The sequence below is a fragment of the Gracilinanus agilis genome, chromosome 1 (genome assembly GCF_016433145.1).
Source record: "Gracilinanus agilis isolate LMUSP501 chromosome 1, AgileGrace, whole genome shotgun sequence".
NCBI lineage: Eukaryota > Metazoa > Chordata > Mammalia > Didelphimorphia > Didelphidae > Gracilinanus > Gracilinanus agilis.
Window position 1 is genome coordinate 38,657,681 of NC_058130.1, and position 23,615 is coordinate 38,681,295.

The 23,615-nt window shown below is 40.1% G+C and overlaps 1 protein-coding gene across 1 annotated transcript in view; it reads left to right on the forward strand.

Moving 5' to 3' along the window:
- The first annotated feature begins 14,823 nt into the window (after positions 1-14,823).
- The window catches only part of GXYLT2 (glucoside xylosyltransferase 2), a 78,106-nt gene continuing 69,314 nt past the window's right edge, over positions 14,824-23,615 (forward strand). The window contains exons 1-2 of the mRNA XM_044675856.1: positions 14,824-15,110; positions 19,075-19,211. Of these exons, the coding sequence (XP_044531791.1) occupies positions 14,824-15,110; positions 19,075-19,211 (424 nt within the window). The remainder of the gene's footprint in view (positions 15,111-19,074; positions 19,212-23,615) is intronic.

Genomic DNA, 23,615 nt, shown 5'->3' on the forward strand with positions numbered 1-23,615 from the left:
AGAAAAATCAAATAAAGAGGAGTAAAAGATTGGATAAGAAAAAAAAAACCCTGCAATCTGTTGCTTAAAAATCTTTTTAACAAAGTTAAACAAAACAAAAATGAAAAATTACTATGCATCAATCTAATACAAAAAATTCAGGAGTTGCCATTATATTATCAGATAAAGCAAAAATAAAAATTCAAAACTTAAAGAAGGGTAAACAAGGAAATTACATTATACTGAAAGGAACAAATCCATATCAATATTAAATTTATATCCTATAAATGCCCTAGTATCTAAGTTTATAAAGAAAAAATTAAATGAGCTATAAAAAGATATAGTAATAGGGACAACTTGGTAGCACAATGGATAGAGCACCAGGCCTGGAGTCAAGAAGGCCTGGGTTCAAATTTGGCCTCAGACACTTCCTGTTTGACAAAGAACTACTAGGAAAACTGGAAAGTACAAGTATCCCTTCCACATTGCATGGGGGTGGGGAGGGAGGGTCTGAATGGGAGTGTTAGGAGGAGCATGGTGCTCCCTTGATCTGAAAAATCCACCTAAATTTTTTTGGCCCTCCCTTTATCCTAGAGAAGAAATTTGAATTTTTTCTTTGTCTTTTATGGGGTATTTACAGTACTCATTGTAAAATGTGTTAAGTATTTGGTCATAGGCTAAATAGACACTTCACTTTTATTTTCTTTTAGAGAATCATGTAAGTCCTTACTTAGCCTTTTTTCATATGATGCCAAATCTGGCCTCAGACACTTCCTAGCTGTGTTACCCTGAGAAAGTCACTTAACCCCTTTTGTCTAGCTCTTGCCCTTCTGTTTCAAAGTTTTTAAGACAGAAAGTAAAGGTTTAAAAAAAAATTCCCTTCTTCTACAGCAAGCCTTTCCCAACCCCTCTTAATTTTAGCATTTTCCATTATTTCATATTTATCTTGTCTATAGCTTCCTTGGAATATATATATTTGCATGTTGTTTTGATAGATTTTAAGCAAGTTTCTTGAGGGTAGGAACTATCTTCCTGCTTAATTAAGTTATTGATTGATTACATGAGTAATCAGTCAAGATATTTGCTATGTCTTGAAGTCATTCCTATCTCCCAAATTTACATTAAGAAAAAATATTTAAATACATAATATACTATAGAACTATATAATTAAAAGGACAAGTAGATATTGTATTCTTATTCTGACAGTTAGGAACCATTCAGAAAAACAGAAAAACAGGTAATGAATTTTATGTCAGTGTCCTTAAGAATTCTCTCTAAAGGAGTATTCCTTGATCTAAAGCTATTTTCTAGGTCACTGATTTAATTTCTCTGGATTTTATAGTCCTCGGTTGTCTTAAGTACTATTGTTGTTCAGTTGTTTTTCAATTGTGTCTGATTCTTTGTTATCCATTTGGAGTTTTCTTGGAAAAGAGAATGGATTGGTTTTCTATTTTCTTCTCTAGTTCATTTCCAATGAGGAAACTGAGCCCAAAAGGGTTAAGTAAGCCCAGGGTCACACAGCTAATAAGTGTCTGAGACCAGATTTGGACTCAGGAAGATGAGTCTTCCTGACTCCAGGCCCAGCCACCTGGCTGCCTACTCTTAATTATACCAGCACTATAACTTTGAGTTGAAGTTTTTGCCATGTTTTTTAAATAAAATTTTTAACTAGACAAATTTCTTTTATTTGAAGTTTTTTAGATAATATTATAGCCTGGGTTGGTTAAATGGCCTTGGGGCTGGAAGAGTAGCCTTGAAGCTAATGGAATAACACTAGAGCTGCTGGAATAGTGCAAAGGGTGGGTGACTCTTGTGTGGATCAGGATTTGCATATTTATTGAGGATCTGGGGGCCCATTGCCTCCCATTCCAGGGAAATCTCTACCTTTTCCTAGAATAGTCCACACCTGGGCCTTACTGGGCATTACAGGCTAAGAACCCCAGAAAATGAGCATAGAGGAGGAAGGTCCAAATTCAGGTGGAGACATGTTTGGGGCTTTGACACCTCTTTGGTGTACTCAGGGATACCATAAAGGGAATAAGGAGCATGTGCAGGTTTGGGGAATTTCTCTGTACTGTCGGATCCCTTAGTGCACATGTCCCATGTTCCTCCCATTATCCCACCTATCATCATTTGTCAGCGTAGGAGAGGTCTCACTCTCCTTCTAGAATGCCTTTGTCAAAGATGGGGAATACAGTACAGTAGATGACCATTATAGGTAATTAATAATGCCTAACAGTTTAGAACTAAAGTAAATACAGAACAACACGAGCAATTAATGACATAGAACATTACAGATCCAGTACAGCTGATTAAAAATACAGAATGGTTCATTGATTAATAATATAGATTCTGACATTTATGCTTGACTAATGCTAAAACTACAGAGTTTATGGCTTATGTTTAACTAGTGCTAACCAGTGAGAAATACAAGATTTCAGAACATGAGGGTCAATCCGTCCATTGCCTATTCATTAAAGTGGGCACCATTAGAATTCAGCTAAGGCAGAAAAGGTGTAAGAGCTAGGCAATGGAGGTTAAGTGACTTGCTCAGGGTCACACACCTAGGAAGTATCTAGGACTAAATTCAAACTTAAGACTTTCCATCTCTTGGCCTTGTACTCTATCCACTGAGTTATCTAGCTGTGGCAATTTTGAGTTCTGTGTTCCTTTCTCTTCCTCTTGTTCTTCTCCTACTCACTGAAAAGGAAAAAAATTTGTGATCTCAATTATACATGTGAAATCATGCAAAACATATTTCCATATAAGCCATGTAGCAAAAAAAAAAGAAAGACAGAAGAGAAAGAAGAAAAAGGAAAAGAAGGGAAGAGAAGAGAAGAGAAGAGAAGAGAAGAGAAGGGAAGGGAAGGGAAGGGAAGAGAAGAGAAGAAAAGAGAAAAAGGAAAAACAAGAAAAATAAAGTGAAATAAGTTACACTTCAATTTTCATTCAGTGTTCATTAGTTCTCTCTCTGGAGGTGGATAGTATTCTTCATTATAAGTCCTTGCAAATTGTCTTGGATCATTTCATTGATCAGAAAAGCCAAGTTACTCACAGCTGATCACACAAAATTGCTGTTACTGTATATAATGTTCTCTTGGTACTGTTTACCTCACTCTGTATCAGTTCATATAAATCTTCCTAGGTATTTCTTTCTTTTTTTAAATTATTAAAAAATTTCCAGATATTTCTGAAACCATCCTGCTATTTAACAGATTAGAATCTGTTTCCCTAAAAACTAAATTACTCTGCAGTTATAATAAATCAGAGGAAAGAATGGAATAAACTATTTGAAAAAGCAAAGGCATTTAGCTTTTAATCCAAAAAATAATATATCCTGCAAAGTTGAAACTAATTATTAAATTAAAAAATTCAGATCTTCAATAAAAAAGGAAACACTTGAGATATTCTTCAAAAATAACAACTAGAGGTATGCAGAACATTCAATTTGTAAATACTTTAAACAAAAAAAACATTAAAGGCAGAAGGTACCTCATTTAACAAAAGAAAACTGATAAAATCAATTATTTCAGAATCATATGCTATTTAAAAAAAATGAATTGAGATTAAAAGAACAAAGAGGCATAACAAGAAGCAAGAATTACATAAGATGCCAAAAATATAAATGGAACATAAAAAACTATATAAAAACAAAGAAGATCTCATAGCCCATCCCTCTTATAAAGAAATTAATAGCTTTAATGAGGGAGGACTACAGTAGAATAGGAATTCACTCAATCAAGGAGAGTAGAAGGAAGCGACAGAGAGAAGAGCTAAAGATATACCCTTCCTCATCTACGTATATACACAAACACAGTCTAGAAATGAACAGAGAAGACATTCTTTTCTTTAGTTTCTCATTAAGTGTAGGGTTGGGGGCAAGTAGGACACTGTATTGAAAAGAGTGCCATAAAAGAATATTTCAGTGAGTATGCAGTAAATATCTGTGGTAAGAGCAGGGCTAATAATGGATTTTATCTAGGCAGAATAGACACAGTAAAAGACCATATTCTGTGACAAAGGTTGTTCTATCCAGGAGAGAGGCTTAGGAGGGATGAATGATGAGGATGAAGACAAGGCATACATAACTTTGTGTGACCTCCTACTGTGTAGCATTGCTTCCTTCAGGAACTGAAATTTCTAAGAGTCAAGCATAACAGGAAGTACCACAAATAAATAAACATACAATGGCAAGGAGAATAGGATGGAATCTTCAGATACGATAACATATAAATAGAATAGTGAAGGGAACTCAAACATTATGCTATAGAATCTCTACCTCTCAGAGACAAAAAAGGAAATTGAGGAAGAAACAAGTAAGGAAATAGTCCATGAATATAGAATAAAATTCAGAATAGACTAGAAAAGGAATTTCAGTGAGGAGCAGGACAAGGTAAATAAAAACATCTTGGAAAAAGACACCACATGTGACCCTGGGCAAGTCACTTGACCCCCATTGCCCACCCTTACCACTCTTCCACCTATGAGCCAATACACAGAAGTTAAGGGTTTAAAAAAAGAAAAAGGAAAAATGAGCTGGAGAAGGAAATGGCACACCACTCCAGTATCTTTGTCCAGAGCCCCTAAATAGGGCCATGAGGAGTCAGAAAGACTGAATAATAGCACTAGCTTAAAAGGGGATAAGGGCAGCTAGGTGACTCAGTGTATAGAGTATGAAACCAAAAGATTGGAGGTCTTGGGTTCAAATCACTTCTCAGCTGGGTGTGTAAATTTAGGTATTTATAGATATACATTTAAATGTTTATCTATAAATACCTAAATTTCCCCTCTTACATGGGCAAGTCATCTAACCCCCATTGCCTAGCCCTTATTGCTCTTCTACCTTGGAACTGACTGTGTTGATTCTAAGACAGAAGGTATAAGGATTAAAAATAAATAAATAAATAAATAAAGGGATACATGAATGCAACAGTAAAAAGTGGAGGAGAACATCCATACAGCCATCATGGCCTTAAATATGAATGAATTAATGATAACTTGGAAGAGTTAATACTGACAAAATGGAAGAAAGAATATGAGAATAATTTTTCAGTTATTAGAAACATCTAAAGAATCAAAGGACATACAGAACAAAAATGAGAGACTGGAATATAATTTACTATGTGTCAGATAATGCTCCCAATTTAGAAACTTGTACTCATGGCATCAGAAAAGCAAAAATAAGAATTTAAAGGACTGTTTCCTGGAAGAGAGATTAGACTCGTTCTGCTTCACAGCAGAATAAACTAGGAGCACCTGAAGAAATTTCAAAGAAGTAAGTTTAAGTATAATACAAAGAAGTTCCTAACAATGAGAGTTATCCAAAAGTGGAATGAGCTTCCTTGAAAGGGATTCTGTAAGGGGGCAGCTAGGTGGCTCAGTGGATTGAGAGCAAAGTCTAGAGATAGGAGGTCTGGGGTTCTTATCTGGCCTCAGACCATCCTAACTGTGTAACCCTGGACAAGTCACTTAAATCCCATTCATTGCTTAGCCCTTACTACTTTTCTGCCTTGGGACCAATACACAGTTTTGAGATTAAGACAGATGGTAATGGTTTAAAAAAAAAAGAAAAGAAAAGGCCTGGGTTTCTCCTCACAAGAACTCTTCAAGCAAGGACTAGACAATTATAACTATTTGTGTTGTGGAGGAGATCCTTGACCAGTTATGGGCCAGAATAGATATTCCTTCTGATAATGAGATTCTGTGATTCTGTAAAATCACTTCTCTCTCTATGAAGATTGACTCTAGATCAAGTTCTGTACTTGTCTCATTCCCAGATACTCTAGAATTCTCCACTTCCCCTCCTTAACCTAAACCAGCAAAGTTATTTGTCATAGAAATATAAATTTAGGGCTAGAAGGGAGGCCATGAAGCCTGACCCTCCCATTTACCAACTAAGAAACTGAGGGAAGAAATTAAATAAATTGTTCAAGGTCATTTAGGTAAAAAGTGGCAGCTGTTGGTTTTTTTTTTAAGGGAATTCAATTACTCAATAAAGCTCAGTGCCTAAGTGGGCCACTCTTCTTGCTCAGAAAGTCTCATTTATGCATTACTGTCACTTCATTTCATTCAATTTATTTTTAGCTTTCTGTGATCCTAGTTTAGAGAATGAATGTTACAAAGCCATATGGATAAATTGAATGGATGATATGAGATGAGGCCTTTTTTTTTTTTTGATAGCGGAAACTAATCTCATGCTGTAATCATAACACACATGATGTTCTGAATGCCAATATTTGAGTTCAAAATAACTTACAAAAAGTGTTCAATTATGCTTTACGACACGCTTATGAGTCACCCAGTAAGGTAAAATGATCTTTTAGAGATGGGAAAAATAGACATGAAATATTTTTAATTAATTTAGTGCCAAAATAGAATAAATGGAACATCGCCCATTTTAGTACTCTCCTCACAAAAGCAGGAATAAGGAATCTGACTTTTAAACTGAGAAAGACAGGACTGGAAAGAGACCATTAATATTAGGTATGTGGGCTATCCCTAGAGGGGCCAAACTGCCCCTCTAGGAATGCCCTACCCTGTGTGAGTATGCACGTATGTGTGTTTTGTTTTTTAAAATCATCCAGTAAATAGTATTTTTCTCATGTAGCATCATTGGCAAGGTTTCATATGTATGGCACAGGGAAAAAGAGGAAGGGTAGTTTTCCCTTGTAACGTTTGTGGGGGCTCCTTTAAGAGTTACTCCAGTAACAGCTCCATTTCCTAGGCTTGTCTTCTCATTTGGTTGAGCAAGAGCATCCCACCCAAGAAGGGATGAGAGGCGTGCACACAGGTATTAGACAGAGATGCTCAGCGTCGCCTCCCTGCATGGCTCTAATATGGTGTCAAGTGCCTATAATCCCTGCCCTTGAGGGAGGCGAAGGCTGGTGGATTCCAGGACTTCAGGAGTTCTGAGCTGCAGCAGAAGTAAAGCTGATCAAGTGACCATATTACTTCCTGGAGCAATATGGGGAGCCCTGGGGAACGGGGCCATGAGAATGCCTAAAGAGGGGGTAAAATGGTGGCTTTGGTTGGAAATGAGGCAGGTCAAACCTTGTGTGATCAGCAGCAGTGGGGCAGGGTGGTGGTGGTAGGAATATTGATTTTTTCTAAGCCCTTCCCTTCCCTCTTAGATTCAATACTAAGAATCATTTCCAAGGCCAAATGTGATAAGGACTAATTGAGGTTAAGTGACTTGCCCAGGATCACACAGCTAGGAAGTGTCTGAGGTCCAATTTGAATCCAGGACCTCTGATCTCCAGGCCTGACTATCTATCCACTGACCACCTAACTGCTCTGGAAATAAGTATTTATATATCACCTGCTATGTGCCAGGTATTATGCTAAACACTTTAGAAATATTTGATTTGATGCTCACAACAACCCTCTGAGTGCTATTATTATTATTCCTATTTTACAGTTGAGAAAAATGAGGCAAACATAGGGTAAGTGACTTTCCCAGGGTCACACAGCTAATAAGCTTTAGAGTTTAAATTTGAACTCCTGGACCTTCCTGACTCTTTCTTGATGCCAACTTCTCAACTCCAGGTCCAGTGCTCTACCCGCTGTACCATCTAGTGGCTAATGCACTTCAGCCTGGAGGAGATGTTCAGTCATTTTTTTCAGTTGTGTCCAACTCTCTGGGACTCCATTTGGAGTTTTCTTGGCAAAGATACTAGAGTTTGCCATTTCCTGCTCCAGCTCAATATTTCATACCTAAGGAAACTGAGGCAAACAGAATTAGATGACTTGCCAGGGTCACATAGCTTTTAAGAGTCTGAGGCTAGATTTGAACTCAGGAAGAGGAGTCTTTCTGACTCCAGGGCCAGTACTCTATCCATTGTCCCCTAGCTGCCCCTGGGTGATATGGGTGGATTCAATCTCAAATAAATAAATAAAAATTTAAAAAGAAAATAAATGGAAGATGAGCTCCCCCTTACCTGCCTCCTCACTCTTTTTTTCTCTCTTAGAATTCTCTAAGAAAATAGTCTTAGAAATCTAAGTTCAAAAGTCAACAACCAGTGAACACTGGGCTAGTTAGTGTCGGCTTGAGTTTCTTTTCTCTACGGCAAATCTTGAAACACAATTCCATATATATAGTATATATTGGCTCCAGGATTGGACCTGGGCATTGTCCCAATGTTCCAAAAGGAAATGGATGGAATCTCATTTTACTCCCTGGAAATAACCATAGAATATGCTTGTAGCTGGATTGGGGCAAACCTCACAGAGCATGGCCTTCGAAGGCCATACCATAGAACATGCTCTGAGTTTCCTTGACAACTGCCAGGACACATGTGGCTCAGAATTAAAGGAATTGTACATCAAGATGACAAAAGAATCCTTTTATTAGCCACTAAGCATACAAGCCACTGACTCAGTAGACCTTAAAAGGAAGTGGCTCCAAGGGGCAGCTGGGTAGCTCAGTGGAGTGAGAGTCAGGCCTAGAGACAGGAGGTCCTAGGTTCAAACCCGGCCTCAGCCACTTCCCAGCTGTGTGACCCTGGGCAAGTCACTTGACCCCCATTGCCCTCCCTTACCACTCTTCCACCTATAAGACAATACACCAAAATTAAGGGTTAAAAAAAAAAACAATTAAAAAAGGAAGTGGCTCTGTCCTGTCTGTCTCCTTCCTTTCTTCCAAGGGGGAAAGAACTCCTCAAGCTCTTCTTCCACCCTAGCAAAAAATGAGGAACTTCTCCCACATAGAGCCAGCTCATGAGCTGGCTTAGGTGAACTTAAAGCCGAATCTTCCATCACCAGCTGCCTTTTCTGCTTTGTGTCTCTTTCCTGAGATGGGGGTAACGGAGCATTAATCCGGAGAGGATTACCATTCCAGGCATGGAGGCAATTTTGTAAAATGTGAGAAGTTGACCTGTCTTGGGTTTTCAGTGGGTTACCTTTGGAATCTTCTCAAGAGTTTCCTTTTTTTTTTAAAACCCTTACCTTCCATCTTGGAGTCAATACTGTATATTGGCTCCAAAGCAGAAGAGTGGTAAGGGCTAGGCAATGGGAGTTAAGTGACTTGCCCAGGGTCACACAGCTGGGAAGTGTCTGAGGTCAGATTTGAACCTAGGACCTCCCGTCTCTAGGCCTGGCTCTCAATCCACTGAGCTACCCAACTGCCCCTTCAAGAGTTTCTTAAAGAAGAGAAGGACCACCATCAAGGGGAGGAACTTTACCGATGGTCCAACTTTCCAGAAGATTTGGACACTGAGGGAAACAATAGTGCCCAAATGAGAAGAACCGAAATCTCTATTCAGGAGTCCTGAAATTCTTCATATTTTGATATTTTGTGCATCAACCTCCCAGAGTATAGCAATAGTTATGCATTGTTTTATATTTATATATATATATATATATTTATATATAACAACTTAAACTATATTTTATATTTATATATAACAACTTAAACTAGCAGCAGTTTATATATACATATATAAAGTTGTTCTTTTTTAAATCGAGGCATGCTTACAGGTATCTTGCATTTCTTCTTTTTTGTGTGTGTCCCTAATACCTGATTTATATTGTATACTAAGTGCCCCTCTAGTCTACCTGTAGAGAGTATGCATGAAGTAGGTCAAAACCTAGGCTTTAAGTGATCTTTTCTCCATGTCTTTGGGGATAAAGAGCCAGAAATTTTGAGAAAGAGCTTAGTCACTTTCTTTAGATGCCAGACTTCTCTAAGTCTAAACCTGGTCCATGTTTTGAGAGGGGTACCTTTGTGGAGAAGGAGAAGGCGAGGATCCTTGTTCCTCTAGGTCCAGCAAGAATCATAATTGTTAATCCTATTAAGGGCAGTTAGGTGGCTCAGTGGATAGAGACAGGCAGTAGTCTCTGTGGAAAACATTTGGAGATTTTAGTAGAAGACAAATTCAATATAAAATAACAATGCCACCTACATGTAAATGGGTCTGTTCTCTCATTGATTCTGGAGGTCCCTCCAGTGGCAGCCCATTCATGCCTGCCCATCCTGTGTGACTTTTGTCCATGTTCTCCCAAAGTTCGTAGCATGGGGGCCATAATGGCTCAAAATGGAATAAAACCTTAAGTTTCATTAAGAGAGTCATAGTTGACCACATGAGGGAAGTGAGAGTCCTGTTATACTCTTCCTGGTTATGCTAAATATCCTGGCTCCTTCCTACCTTCACTGTCCTCCATGCACGCACTGATCCTCATGCCTCAGATGCTTTGCTCCCTATCCTCTGCTCAGTTTCCCCAAATTCCTTCAAAACTAAGCTCAAGGGGGCAGCTGGGTGGCTCAGCGGATTGAGAGCCAGGCCCAGAGATGGGAAGTCCTGGGTTCAAACCTGATCTCAAGAAACTTCCTAGCCGTGTGACCCTGGGCAAGTCACTTAACCCCCATTGCCTAGCCCTTATTGCTTTTCTGCCTTGGAACCAATACTTAGTATTAATTCTAAGATAGAAGCAAATGGTTAAAGAAAAACAAAAACAAAAACAAAAACAACTAAGCTCAAATCCCACCTACTATAGGAGGTCTTTTCTACTCTTTCCCTTTGAGACTTCCTTCTCTTTACTGTTTGGGTATTCATCAAAGTTTACATGTTGTCTTCCCATTTAGAATGTTAACTCCTTGAGGCCAGAGCCAATGCTCTTGCCTTTATATCCTCAGAGTTAACATGGTGACTGACACATAGTGAGTATATAATAAATACCTTTTCAATACTGGTTCCTGCCTCTACTTACCTGAATTACTAGAGCAGGCTATCATAAGGACACAGGTAGCTAAAGTTCCCAAGGACATAACCACTTTTCATCTCCTTCTGACTCAGAGAGGTGTTCATACTTGGTAGAGGGATCCCTGGCTATTTATTCTTTATTATCCCTTGTCACTTGTAATGAAATCCTGCAACTATATTAACTGTTCATCAAGTATCTGAAGAGGAATCTCATACAGGAAGGGCTCTTAGTGGCTGTCCAGTTTATCCAGCTGGTTAATATTTAACAAAGAACTTTCTGGGGAGAAAAAATGCAGGATATACTTTGATGTTTAATCTATACTGTCCACATTTTCTCCAGTCCTTTTTAAAGTCTAGACCAGTGTGATGCTGGGCAAGTCACCGCACTCTGATTACCTACCACTTGCTGTTCTTCTCTCTTAGAATTAATAATAAGACACAAGGCAAGGATGAAAACAAATTTAAAAAAAGGAAGTTTAGTCCAATGAGGTCAAACTCAGATAGAAATAGGGGTCAGTAAACCATACATAAGGACCCCTAGAGACTATGTTGATTTAGAGAACTACATATTATGTTTATCTATGTTCTATTGTATTTTTATTTATTTGAACAGTCACCAAATTTCCCTGAATTTCAGTTTTCTCATCTGTAAAATGAGTATAATGAGATTTGTACAGTTTTAGCCACAGGCTTTTTTTTTTTTTGCAAGGGAAATACTTTGTAAACTTTTTATCATTATAAATAAGTTGGAAGCTCCTTGAGGATTATAGAACTAAAACAGATTTTAGAGGCCATCTAGTATAATTGCCTCCTTTCACAGAAGAGAAAACTGAGGCCCAAGACAAAGTGACTTCTTAAGTTCATACAAATAATAAGTCAGAAGACTGGCCAATGGTACTGTGGAGGGAGAGATGTTTATTATCTCTAATTTATCCTGTCCATAGCTTTTTTGTACATAGTTGTTCTTAGTTGTCTCTCCCATTAGACTGTGAGCTCTTCGAGAGCTGGGTCTATCTTTTGCCTTTCTTTCCCCAGCTCTTTGCACAGAACATGGCACATAGTAGGTATTCAATAATTGTTTATTTATTTCTTTTGAAACCATTACCTTCTGTCTTAGAATCTATTGCTTTTAAGGCAGAAGAGTGGTAAGAGCTGGGCAATTGGGGTTAAGTGACTTATAAGGTCATACCTAGAGAGTATCTGAGATCAAATTTGAACCCAGGTCCTCCCAACTACAGGCCTGGGGCTCTATTCACTGTACCACCTAGCTGCCCCAGAACTTATTCAATGACTGATTGGCTAAAGCTTCAATAACTGAATTTGGTGTTATGGGACATGAGCTCAAATCTCAACTCTGCCATTTACTATTTGGGTGGACTTTTATGAATCTTTACCTCTCTAGGCTTCAGTTTTCTTATCTATAAAATGAGAATAAATCTTTGCATGACTTAAGTCAGAGTCCAAGTGCAAGACACTGGGTTCCAGCCATATCTCTGAACTTAACTTTGAATATAAAGGACTACCTATATTACCCTGAGCAAGTCATTTAACTTCCCTGAGTGTCTGTTTCCTTTTTTACAAAACAAGGGTATTGGAACTTTGAAAGTTTAAAAATCTCTGATCAAGACCAAAGATATATCAAGATACTCAATTACTGACAGGAAGATGATGATTCAAGTTACATAATTAAATCCATTTTAAAGTAAATTTTTATTTTATATTCATATAAAGATATAACATCTCTTCTCCTTCCCATATCCCATTGGGAAAATAAAAAACATAGCCGGGTCAAAAACATCTAGAGTCAAACAAAACAAATTCCCAAATTGACCAGATCCAAAAAGTCATCTCTAAAACTGAGTCTGTCAACCTTTCTATCAAGAGATGAGCAGCATGTTTCATCATGAGTCTAGAATTGTGCTTAGCACATTACCTGGGAACTTGTTGTTGAGTCATATCTGTATCTGGCTCTTCATGAACCCATCTGGGGTTTTCTTGGCAAAGGCACTGGAGTAGTTTATTGTTTCCTTCTTCAGATCATTTTATAGATGGGAAACTGAAACAAAACTAAACGGGGTTTAGTGACTTGAGTTAGTGTCTGAGGCCAGATTTGAACTCAGGAAGATGAATCTTCCTGATTTCATGTCCAGCACTCTATCTGATGAAAAATAAAATGATAACTTTAAAATTATTATGGGTTTTGTAAGATTTATTAGTAGCCACTAGAAAACAAAGCCACGTGCCATGCTAGCTAAGGCTGCTTAAAAAGCCACCATGGTGGTGGCAGCCAAAGGCATGCCTTTTAAACTGACAAAGGCACGTGGCTTTATTCTCTAGTGGCTACTAATAAATCTTACAAAACCCATAATATTTTTAAAGTCATCTTTATATAGTCATTTTATTTTTAACAATCCCCTGTGCCATCTAGCTGTCCATCATACCTTTGCTAATAAGTAGGATATCAACCAGGTAATTGGTACAGAAGCAATAATAAATGAATGAAAAAGAATTTATCAAGCTTTGTGTAAGAAGGAAAAATTTGAAGAAGTAATCAATTCAGAGTGTCTGGGACATAATAGTAGGTACTTATTGTTTGATTGACTGCTTGTCATTGTGGTAATTCGAATTACTGTTATATAAGATATACATGGCATGCTGGCATGTATATGCCAGGGGGGCAGCTGGGTAGCTCAGTGGATTGAGAATCAGGTCTGGAGATGGGAGGTCATGGTTCAAATCTGGCCTCAGACACTTCCCAGCTGTGTGACCCTGGGCAAGTCACTTGACCCCCATTGCCCACCCTTACCACTCTTCCACCTAGGAGCCAATACACAGAAGTTAAGGTTTAAAAAAAAAAAAAAAAGATATACATGGCCCATATAGGAATTTGTTTTGCTTGTCTGCATAGTTTTATTTCATTTATTTATTTATTTATTTATTTATTTGAGTGTTGAACCTTCTATACCTTCTATATTAGTATCAATTCTAAAACAGAAGCATGGCAAGGCTAGCCAATTGGGGTTATGTGACTTGCCCAGAGGCACACAATGAGGCAGTGTCTGAGGGCCTAGTTGAACCCAAGTCCCTCCGAATCTGAGCCTGGCATTCTAGCCACAGTGCTCTTGACTATATTTTCACAAGCTTCTTCCCTGCCCCCTTTTAAAAGAGTCTTATTGATATTTATTTATTTATGTATCCTTCCTCTTCATCTTTTAAGAGAGCCTTTCTATATGACAAATGCTATTTTTTTAGAGAGGAAAACAAAGTCAGTACAAGTGATTGATACCCTAAAAAAAAATCACCCAAAGTATGTAGTCCTCTCATGCTCTTCTTTTTTGAGACCTGTTTGATCATGATCATTTTGTTACATTTACTTTTGAATTTTTGGTGTGTGGGTTGATCTTTTCATTCCCCTTATTGTGGTTATTCTGTGACTTGTTTTCTTGGCTCTGCTTCCTTCATTCTGCATCAGTTCACATAGATCTTTCCAAATTTCTCTTTGTCCACCACACACATTTCTTTCTGCACAGTCATATTCTGCTACATTTCTGTGCCATAATTTGTTTAGCCCATTCCCAACCGCCCTTCGCCTCTTTTTTCAAAGGGGGAGGTGGAAGGAAGAGAAAAGAAAACAATGGGAAAAGTTGGGTCGCTTCCAGCTTTAAACCTCTGACTTCTTCAAATGCAGCCCTCTTACAAAGAGCTTCTTTTTTTCATTCATTCATTATTGCTTCTGCACAGCTACCTGGTGAGTATCCTACTTGTTAGCATAGGTACACTGTGGCAAGCAAGCTGTCGTGCACACAGTAGGCGCCAGGATGGATAAGGGGGGGCTCCCGAACATCTGGGCTCCGCCTGTTCCTCCCACACCCCTCCAACTCCCTGGCCAGGCGAGCGGCTATTCTATACAGTACGGTAGCGACTCGGAGCCCCTCCTTCGAAACCCCCACCCCGCCTGGCTCTCTCCCCTCCTCCTCTTCCAGCAGAGCCCCGGCTGGCCGAAGGAGCCGCGTTGGCGCGCGCGCCGCCGGGCTGCCCCCCTCGCCTGCGCTGGGCAGCAGCCGCCGAGGCAGCCAGTCCCGGCGCTCCTTTGCGCCGCGATGAGCAGTGGGGCGGCCGCGGCGCGCCCGGGCTGCTCCGCCACACCATGAGACTCTCCTGCAAGGTCGTGGCGGTCCTGCTGTCCCTGGGCAGCTTGCTGCTGCTCTATCTGCTCGGGGGCAGCGCCGACGAGGCGACCCCCAAAGCACCGCCGGGCAAGAGCTGGCTGCGCGCTGCGCTCTCGGGCCCCGGGGGAGCCAGCGCGCCCTCTCCCTTCGCCGGGGTCCGACCCTTGGGAGCGGCTCAAGTTTCTAAGCGGCTCCGGCAGCCACGTCTCCACACGAAGCCAGGCAGGAGAAGCGCGGGGAGGCAAGACAAGTTTGGGAGCGTTAGGTAAGCTATTCCAAGGAGATGGGGAGAGATCGAGGCAGGGGGAGCCGTCTGCTAGAGGCTCGGAGTGGTCCCTGCAGCTCCAAGCCCAGGTTTCCCGCCCCTCCTCTTTCCTTTCCCCTTCTAGTTTGCCCAGGGCGAAAGCCCCGGAATCTGAGCCTTGAAATGTAATTGACCGAGAATGTTGTCAGTTTCATCCTAGAGGCTGAGCTGAATTCAGCCCTTCTTTAGATCTGTCCATCCCTTTGTGGCTTCAAGTTGTACCCAGATGGCAGCCCCTTCTTCTTATTGCACCAGAACCAGCTGTATTTGTTCTTGCGATTCTAATTATAAATCTGTAGTTCGAGGAATGTCTTTACTTTTGGGGGACTGGCGGTGGGGGCGGAGAAGGTAGGGAAAGCTCCCGTTTTAAAAATCTTCTTTAAAGGGCCTGGGGCTGGCAATTTTGTATCCTAAGATTCTGGGCTTGCTTTTAAATGTGTATGTTTTTCTTGATGCAAGTTCTAAATGTTGTGAGTATTCATCAAAGGGTTCTTTCTATCTGACCTTAACCGTGCCTTCCCATTCTCTTGCAGTTTAGGGATTTGTGTTCATTTCCTTTGTTGAGAACAGCTTTTTACAATCTCCTGTCTGTTGGACCTTTTCCCTTTAGCCTGATTAGAGCTTTTGATGTTTCTAACTTGCCGCACTTCAGATGCAATGCACACGTTTGTTGGAGTCTTTAATAGCTTGCAAATAATTGAAGAACTTTTTTTCCCCCAGCTGAAACTACAAAATCTGTTCTAGTGTTTTGGCAGAAACTAACTGAAGATAAATGGAATGCAGCCAGGTGTAGAGAAAAAACACTAAGCTTGGAGTCAGAGAACCGGAGTCCTGGTATCTGACTCACTGGATGACCTTGAGCAAATCACTGAAGCTCTGGGAGCCTCACTACTTATCTATAAAATGGGAATAAACAGCGCCGCCTACCTCATAGACAGTCTTTGAGGATCCAACGTATGAGGAAAACTACTTTATAGGGTGGCTGATACTTTATAAATGTGAAGTATTATTATGAAGTAAAAGAAAGTAAATCTTAATTGAATGTCTTTAATTACATTTGCCCATTCATTCAGTAAGTACTTATTGAGCTCAGGCTTTATGCCAGGAATTTTGCTACCTTGGAAATATACTAACAAAACAAAAAAAGAAAGAAAGAAGAAGAAAAGGAAAAAAAATATCAGCCCCGTCCCTCAAAGAGCAGTCATTCCTTTGATATTATATGGATGTTAATTAGAGGTTTTGGAAACAGGAGAGACCTGGTACTGTAGATTGAGTATTCCCAGTACCTAGCACTGTGCCTGGCTCAAAGTAGGTACTTACTGAATTATTAGTTAGCTGGGTAGGATAAAAGATTAATATTGAGGCAATATAACATACTGGAAAATGTCCAAGTTTTCATGTCAAAGGACCTGGGTTGCATCTGGTTCTCCTATTTACTGGCTCCTCTGTTAAATGAGAGAATTGGATTTTTTTTTAAACCCTTAACTTCTATGAATTGGCTCTTTGGTGGAAAAATGGTAGGGGTGGGCAATGGGGGGTCAAGTGACTTGCCCAGGGTCACACAGCTGGGAAGTGTCTGAGGCCAGATTTGAACCTAGGACCTCCCGTCTCTAGGCCTGACTCTCAATCCACTGAGCTACCCAGCTGTCCCCTTTGGATTATTTTTTGTCCTCTCCCCACCCCTCAAAACCTTACCATCTTTCTTAGCATCAATTCTAAGGCAGAAGAGCAGTAAAGGCTAGGCAGTTGGGATTAAGTGACTTGCTTAGGGTCACATAGGTAGGAAATGCCCGAGATCTAACTTGAACACAGGCCCTCCAGTCTCCAAGCCTGGCTTTCTATCCACATAGTCACCTAGTTGCCCTGAGTTGGATTATTTCTAAGGTTTCCTTTTTCTCTGAACCTCTGGGAAGGGTGGAATAGTATTCTAAATGTAGCTATAGCACCATGACCTCTTCTGAATGCAACCTTCAAAGATAGGGGAAATTAAGATTTTTCTTTGGCTTAAAGAATTCTATTAGGAAATTATTAAGGTTTCAGAAACTGTATCCCATGGTTCCAAAATTTCCTATATTGGACTCAAATGCAAGTTGATTAGAATTTGGGAGATTTAAACAGGCCACCCTTATTTGAGAGGAGAGAACATAGCAATGTATTTGTGCTCAGTGTGTAAACTCATACATCAGATACTGAAGTATCTTAAGAGTTTCTCCTTGCTCATATTCAGAGCTCTGTTTACTGACTGAATAGAATGCATGAATACAGGAAAAGTGCAAGTTCATCTTTTTGCAGGGATTTTTCCAAAGAAAACAATATAATGAGAGACATAAGAGACTTTCAAACTTGGTAAGAAAAATTGGAGAAATAAACACTTTTGGGTGGCATCTGATTGTCCAGGCAGCCAAGTTTGCTCCGACAAGGAGCCAGTCATGGGCAGAATATAAATGGATGTTTTAAAGTAGGATTACTTCCATGAACAACAATACCTCCTGAAGTCATTTTTCTTTTGAACATATCGCTTAGATTATCATGGAAATCATGGCCAACACTGGAGGAATAAGGAATAAAATTAGAAAACTGCACAGGGTAAAATAAGCCCCAGGAAGTCTCTGACTCAAATGAATAAAGATGAAATTTATTCTCATATCCTCTGGAAGAGTTGACAGTTTTTAGGACCTTATTTATACATTGTTTCTTGAGCTACCTTGATGGGCCTGGTACCAAATGCAGCCCAGTCAAGGGCCAGTGCATTAAAGTATTCTTTTCCCTTTTTTCTGACCAGGTTACATTTCTCTTATTAAGTAAGAATAGGGGAGGATAAAAGGCTACATGTGTTTTGGAATACAAATGCTTCATTCCCTTTAAGTGGCTAGAACCCAAAAGAAATGTGGAGCAATATGGGTGACCTCATCATTTCTGGCTTAAGGAAGGTCAGACTTGTGGTTGTGGTGAAGAACAAAAAAAAAAAAGTTTGGAGTTGGATGAGTCGCAGATCACCACCTGCCCACCATCCATGATGCAGGGAACTGTTCCCCTCGGATGCTGGGGGGAGGTGGAGTCCTGCCACGTTGATCCTTGAAACACTCTGCTCTTTTTTTCTTCCAACATCTTGTTTTCATTTTAATTAAGTTTCCAGGGATTTGCTTAGGCTCATCCAGACCCTACAATTTTACAACCAGTCATTTGACTGCAATGTTGCTCGCAACAGGCGTAGACTCTGTAAAAAAAGGGAGATAAGGCATTCCCTTTCTTGGTGGGGTCCATGAAATGAGACCACAGTGTAGTTACATGCAGGAAAAGCAAGAAAATGAATACTTAATGTCCAGTCTAAAACTGGAAGTCTCTGTGGGTGAAGAGGCAGCAGTTCTGTCTGTGGAATAGGTTGAGTAATAGATTATGAGTCAGGAGGGCTGAGGTCTGGTCCTGGCTCTTCATTTCACCTCCCCCAGGCTCAGTTTCCTTTGTTTGTCCAGTGAAGAGTTGGAGTAGATACAGATTTCCAGGGGTCTGTGGTTGGCCAAGAGGTGGGTGAACATGGATTGGGTGTGTGTGGGGGGGAATGACACCTTTGTTTTCCACTCATCTCTAGTTGAAATTTAGCTTTTTTTCTTCAATGATCTAAAAAAACACTCTTCTGAGAAGGAGCCCCTGCTTTCCTGGGCTGCCTGAGATATCCATGAGACAGAAAAGGACTGAGTTTGAATCTAGCTCTCCTGTTTTTCTGGGCTTTCTCAGCTGGTGTGAGATGGTGATTGAAGGCAGTGTTTAACCTTAGCCCCCTGAACAGTGATGGGACAATCCCACCCCGTTGTAGCTTCCAGCCTCTCCTTACAACACTTTATGCCAACCACTGTCCAACCAGACTGTTCTCCCTGTCTCTTCCGGAGTTTTACAATGGGCTGTGTTTTCACTTGTCTTTCCTAAGCTTCAATAACCTCTATGAAATGTCCCCATTTTCCAATGCCTTTAGTAGTACCTGCCTCCCCGATTATTGTGAGGATCACCTGAGGAGACGAAAGAGCAATTGGTTGTCTTCAGAGCTCTATGTAAGGGGGCAGCTGGGTGGGTGGCTCAGTGAATTGAGAGCCAAGCCTGGTGGGGTGGGAGGTCCTGGATTCAAATGTGATCTCAGATACTTCCTAGCTATGTGACCCTGGGTAAGTCACTTAGCTTCCCTTGTCTACCCCTTGCCACTTTTCTTCCTTGGAACCAATATTAAGTGTTGATTTTAATTGCTGGTAAGTGTTTGGAGAATAAAAAGCACTGTGCATATGGGAGCTCTTGTTTTTAGATCAGTCCCTTGATTTCATTGGTATAGCAAACTCCCAATGAAAAATGTCCTCTACCAGTGTAGACCATCACTTGCTTTGCAATCTATAGATTTAGAGAGTTCTTGGAGTACTGAAAGTTGAAGTGATTTTCTGAGGGTCACTTAGTATCTATCAGAAAAGATATTTGGATCTCTAGTGGAAAGAGTGCTGGACCTGGGTGAGGAAGACCTGTGTTCAAATTCTTTCTCAGCCACTTGGTGGTGACTCTGAGAAAGTCCCCTTAACCTCTCAGTCCCCTAGACCATTCTCTAAGTCCCCAGGGCTCTCTTAAGTCCTTTGGGTCTAAGATCTTTGAGACTCAGCTTCTTCATCTGTAAAAAAGAGGATGAGATGAATAGCACCTACCTCACAGGGTTGTTGTGAGCATCAAGTGAGATAACACACATTAAGCACATTGTAAAGCTTAAAGTGCTCTCATCCTCATCATTCTTCCATACTTCATCTGTTATTATTTTAAAAAGGAGGTTGCCATAGTCATTTGTGAACTCCCTCTTACACTCTGCCCCTCCCTCCACTACCTCACGTTTTCCCTTCATGAAATACTTCATCTTCTCTCTTTGGTCATTTCCACATTTCACCTGAAGTTCTATTTATTTATTTTTATTTTCATTTTTTTATTTTGAATATTTTCCCATAGTTACAAGTTTCATGTTCTTTCCCTCTCCCCAAATCTCCCTAACCCGCCTTAGCTGACACACAATTCCACTGGTTTTTTTTCTTTAATCAATCAAGCAAGCAATTAATTAGTTAATTGCTTGATTGATTTTTATTTTTTTTTTCACCTGGGGTTCTGAGAGAGAACTTCACAGAAGTCTCCCAGCTGTTTTATTGGCTCAGTGACAAAGAGTGCCTCAGTAGACAAAATGGTGAGGGAATGAGTTTCATGGGCTGCTATTGGTTGCCAGAAGATGTCAGCTTAGAAAAGGCTTCCTTCACAAAACTGCCAAGAATATGGAATTTCTTGACTTTCAGTCCCCCCAAAAGGATCAATTTTTAGGAGATTTTGTGATCTCATAATCTTGAAAGAAAATGAGCAGAGCACAATATGAGGTCTTTGGGATGATAGAGTTGGTAGAAATCTTGAAACTCATCTAATCTCTTAGAGACTAAATCGTAGGGCAGCGTAAGTGGCTCAGTGGATAGAATGCCAAACCTGGTGATGGGAGGCGCTAGATTCAGTGTCTGCACATACTTTCTAGCTGTATGTTCCTGGGCAAGTAACTTAAGCCCCATTGCTTAGTCTTTCTTCATCTTCTGTCTTAGAATTTATATTTAGTATCAGTCTAGAACAAAAGGTAAGGATTTTTTAAATAAGAAACAAAGAAACTAAATCTTAGCCTGGTTATAGTAGTCAGAGTCTGACTTGGGTACACATCCTGGCTTTGCCACTTTCTCCCTACACAATCAACAGGAAACTGAGGGCCAGGTGACCCACTGGTCCATCTAGGGTTGAGGAGGTTGGACTAGATTGCCTTCTAAGGGGCTTTCCAGCTCTAAACCTTTGATCCCAAAAGGTTTATTATTGATTGACTTGGACGAGAGACTAGTTAGGACCTTTTGCCTTTCTTTGAATCTATCTCCAGTGCTTAGCATAGTGCCTGATCCATAGTAAACACTTAATAAATGCTTGTTTACTGACCAAGAACTGGGTGTCTTTGACCAAGTAACTTACTTCAATCAATCAGTCGGCATGTGCCAGGCACTGTGCTAAGTGCCGGGGGGGTACAAAAAGAGACAAAAGTCAGGTTTCCAATCTAATGGGGAAAACAACATGCCAACAAATTATATTAAGCTGGAAGGGACCCTAGAGATTATCTGGTCCAACCCTCTATTTTTAGAGATTTGGGAAAGTTATGAGACTTGCCCAAAATTACACAGGTAGTAAGAGACAGAGCTGGGATTTGAACCAACGGGCTCTGGCTTTGAGCCTAGTGCTCTTTCCACCACACTAAGCTTCTTTTCCACTTGGACTCTTTTTTCCATAATCTCTTTCCTTCTAAGTTAGAAATCTTCACCACTTTGAGGCAATAAGAAAAGACCCTTTCTGGAAAGGATTCAGGGGAGTCAGAAAAAGGGAACAAAGTGGTAAATGTGATGGACTAATGCACTAAAAATCATGCAGTGTTTTGTTTCACTTGAAAAAAATGACTAGAACCCTTGGGCCGTAGTGCAAGGTTTGGATATTTATTGAGTTGGAATCTTATCCCTCCATCTAATTTTTAGTTTTGCCTCTTCTCCAGCAGCCAAATTGCCTAGCTTGGAAAAGCATGGAGCAAGTTTAGAGTTTTCCTGTGAGTCATGAGTTTTCCCAAGAAATCAAATTCATGATCTCCTAAAGACCCTTCTCATTTTTGTTCCTGAACTTTTTGGCTGTGTCTCACCTAGAGGCTCAGTTTTTTGCTCCATGTTCCCAGTTTGTATATTGCGTATCTAAGTGAAAAAATTAAGAATATTTTAGTTGCATGGCTACTTATAGTGATAAATTTTGACCCAGAAGGGACCCAAGAAGGGACATCTAGTCCCAGTCCTCATTTTACAATTGAGGAAACTGAGTCAGAGGAATTAAAAGTCCATGGTCAGAACAGACAGTGGCACAGCAGATATAGTACCAGGTCTGGAGTTGAGAGGAGCTGGGTTCAAAACTGCCTACAGATACTTCCTATCTATGTGACCGTGGGCAGGTTCACTTAATGCTAAACAGTTAATCTCTTGCCCTCCTATTACTTCTGTTAAAGTTGTTACTAACACAGACAGTAAGGATTAAAAAAAAAAAAAAAAAAGCCCATGGTCACCCAAAGGTGGGATTTGAACCCAAGCTTCCTTGACTTCAAATTTAGTACATTGACTATAACTTATTTGTCCAACTTCCCATAAGCAGTAGGCTCACCTAGAATTTAAGCCCAGGTTCTCAGACTCCAAATTCAGTGCCTTTCCCCTTGGTCTACAGTTCTCTGGGGTGGGGGTGGGGGGGAAGCTTTGCAGATGTATATCGAACAGAGGACTAGTGCAGGCTGGACTGTATTCGAGATACTGTATGGCGTTTTAAATAAATACAAGCTACTCTCTGGTGCACAATCTCATCTTTCTGACAGCATTATTTTTCTGCTGGTGGCTGTATGACTACAAATGATGGAATCCACAATCTCATAACCATTTACTCTCCAGGGATGAGGTCATGGGAGCTGATAACAAAGGATCTTCAGGCTGTTCTTTTGAGCACAGATGTACCAACTTCAGTGAGAAAGACATGCTTCTGCTGGGGGGAAGTTTCTGAGTTATTCAAAATTCTATTCATTAAGGTTAAAACTGTGCCTAGCTAGAAACTTTGTGATAGAATTCATGCCATTAAGTCCTTATATTGCGATCCCTTTGCAGCAGATCCCCTTTGAAAAGTTTCTATCTGTGAGACTCAGGTGGATGTAATTTTGTGGAAGACACAGTTTTCTCCTCTCTTCTCGTTGCCATCCCTAAATATTTGAGCCTTACTTAGGAAGAGAAAATGGTGCTCTTTCTGTTCAAAGGACATTTTAGAACAAAGAAGGAAAACTACTTAGTCAACTGTCTTCCTTAATAGATCGACAGTCAGTTACTTCTAACATACATTTCACATTTCTCTAACAAACTCTGAATAAAAGAGAGAAAGTATAGAATAAACTGGAATTAAATCATATGGTATGAGTAGGGATAATTCCAGGAAAATTATAAATAAATCTAAGTAGACAGGAAAAAAAGACACGGAAAGGTATCTTCCTCATCCTTTTGAAGAGAGAAGAGATTATGGGAATGGAATACTGCAGATATGAGACTTTTTCATGTATTGGTTAGTTTTGTTCAACTGGTTTTCTTTTTCCTCTTTTATTCTTTGTTATAAGGAATGGCTCTTGGAGAGGAAGGGGGATTATACTGGGAAATGTAGGTGTTAAAAAAAGGGGGGGTGCAGCTGGGTCACTTAATGGATTGAGAGTCAGGCCTAGAGATGGGAGGTCCTAGTTTCAAATCGGGCCTTAGACACTTCCCAGCTGCGTGACCCTGGGCAAGTCACTTGACCCCCATTGCCCACCCTTACCACTCATCCACCTAGGAGCCAATACACAGAAGTTAAGGGTTTAAAAATGTAAAACAAACAAACAAAAAA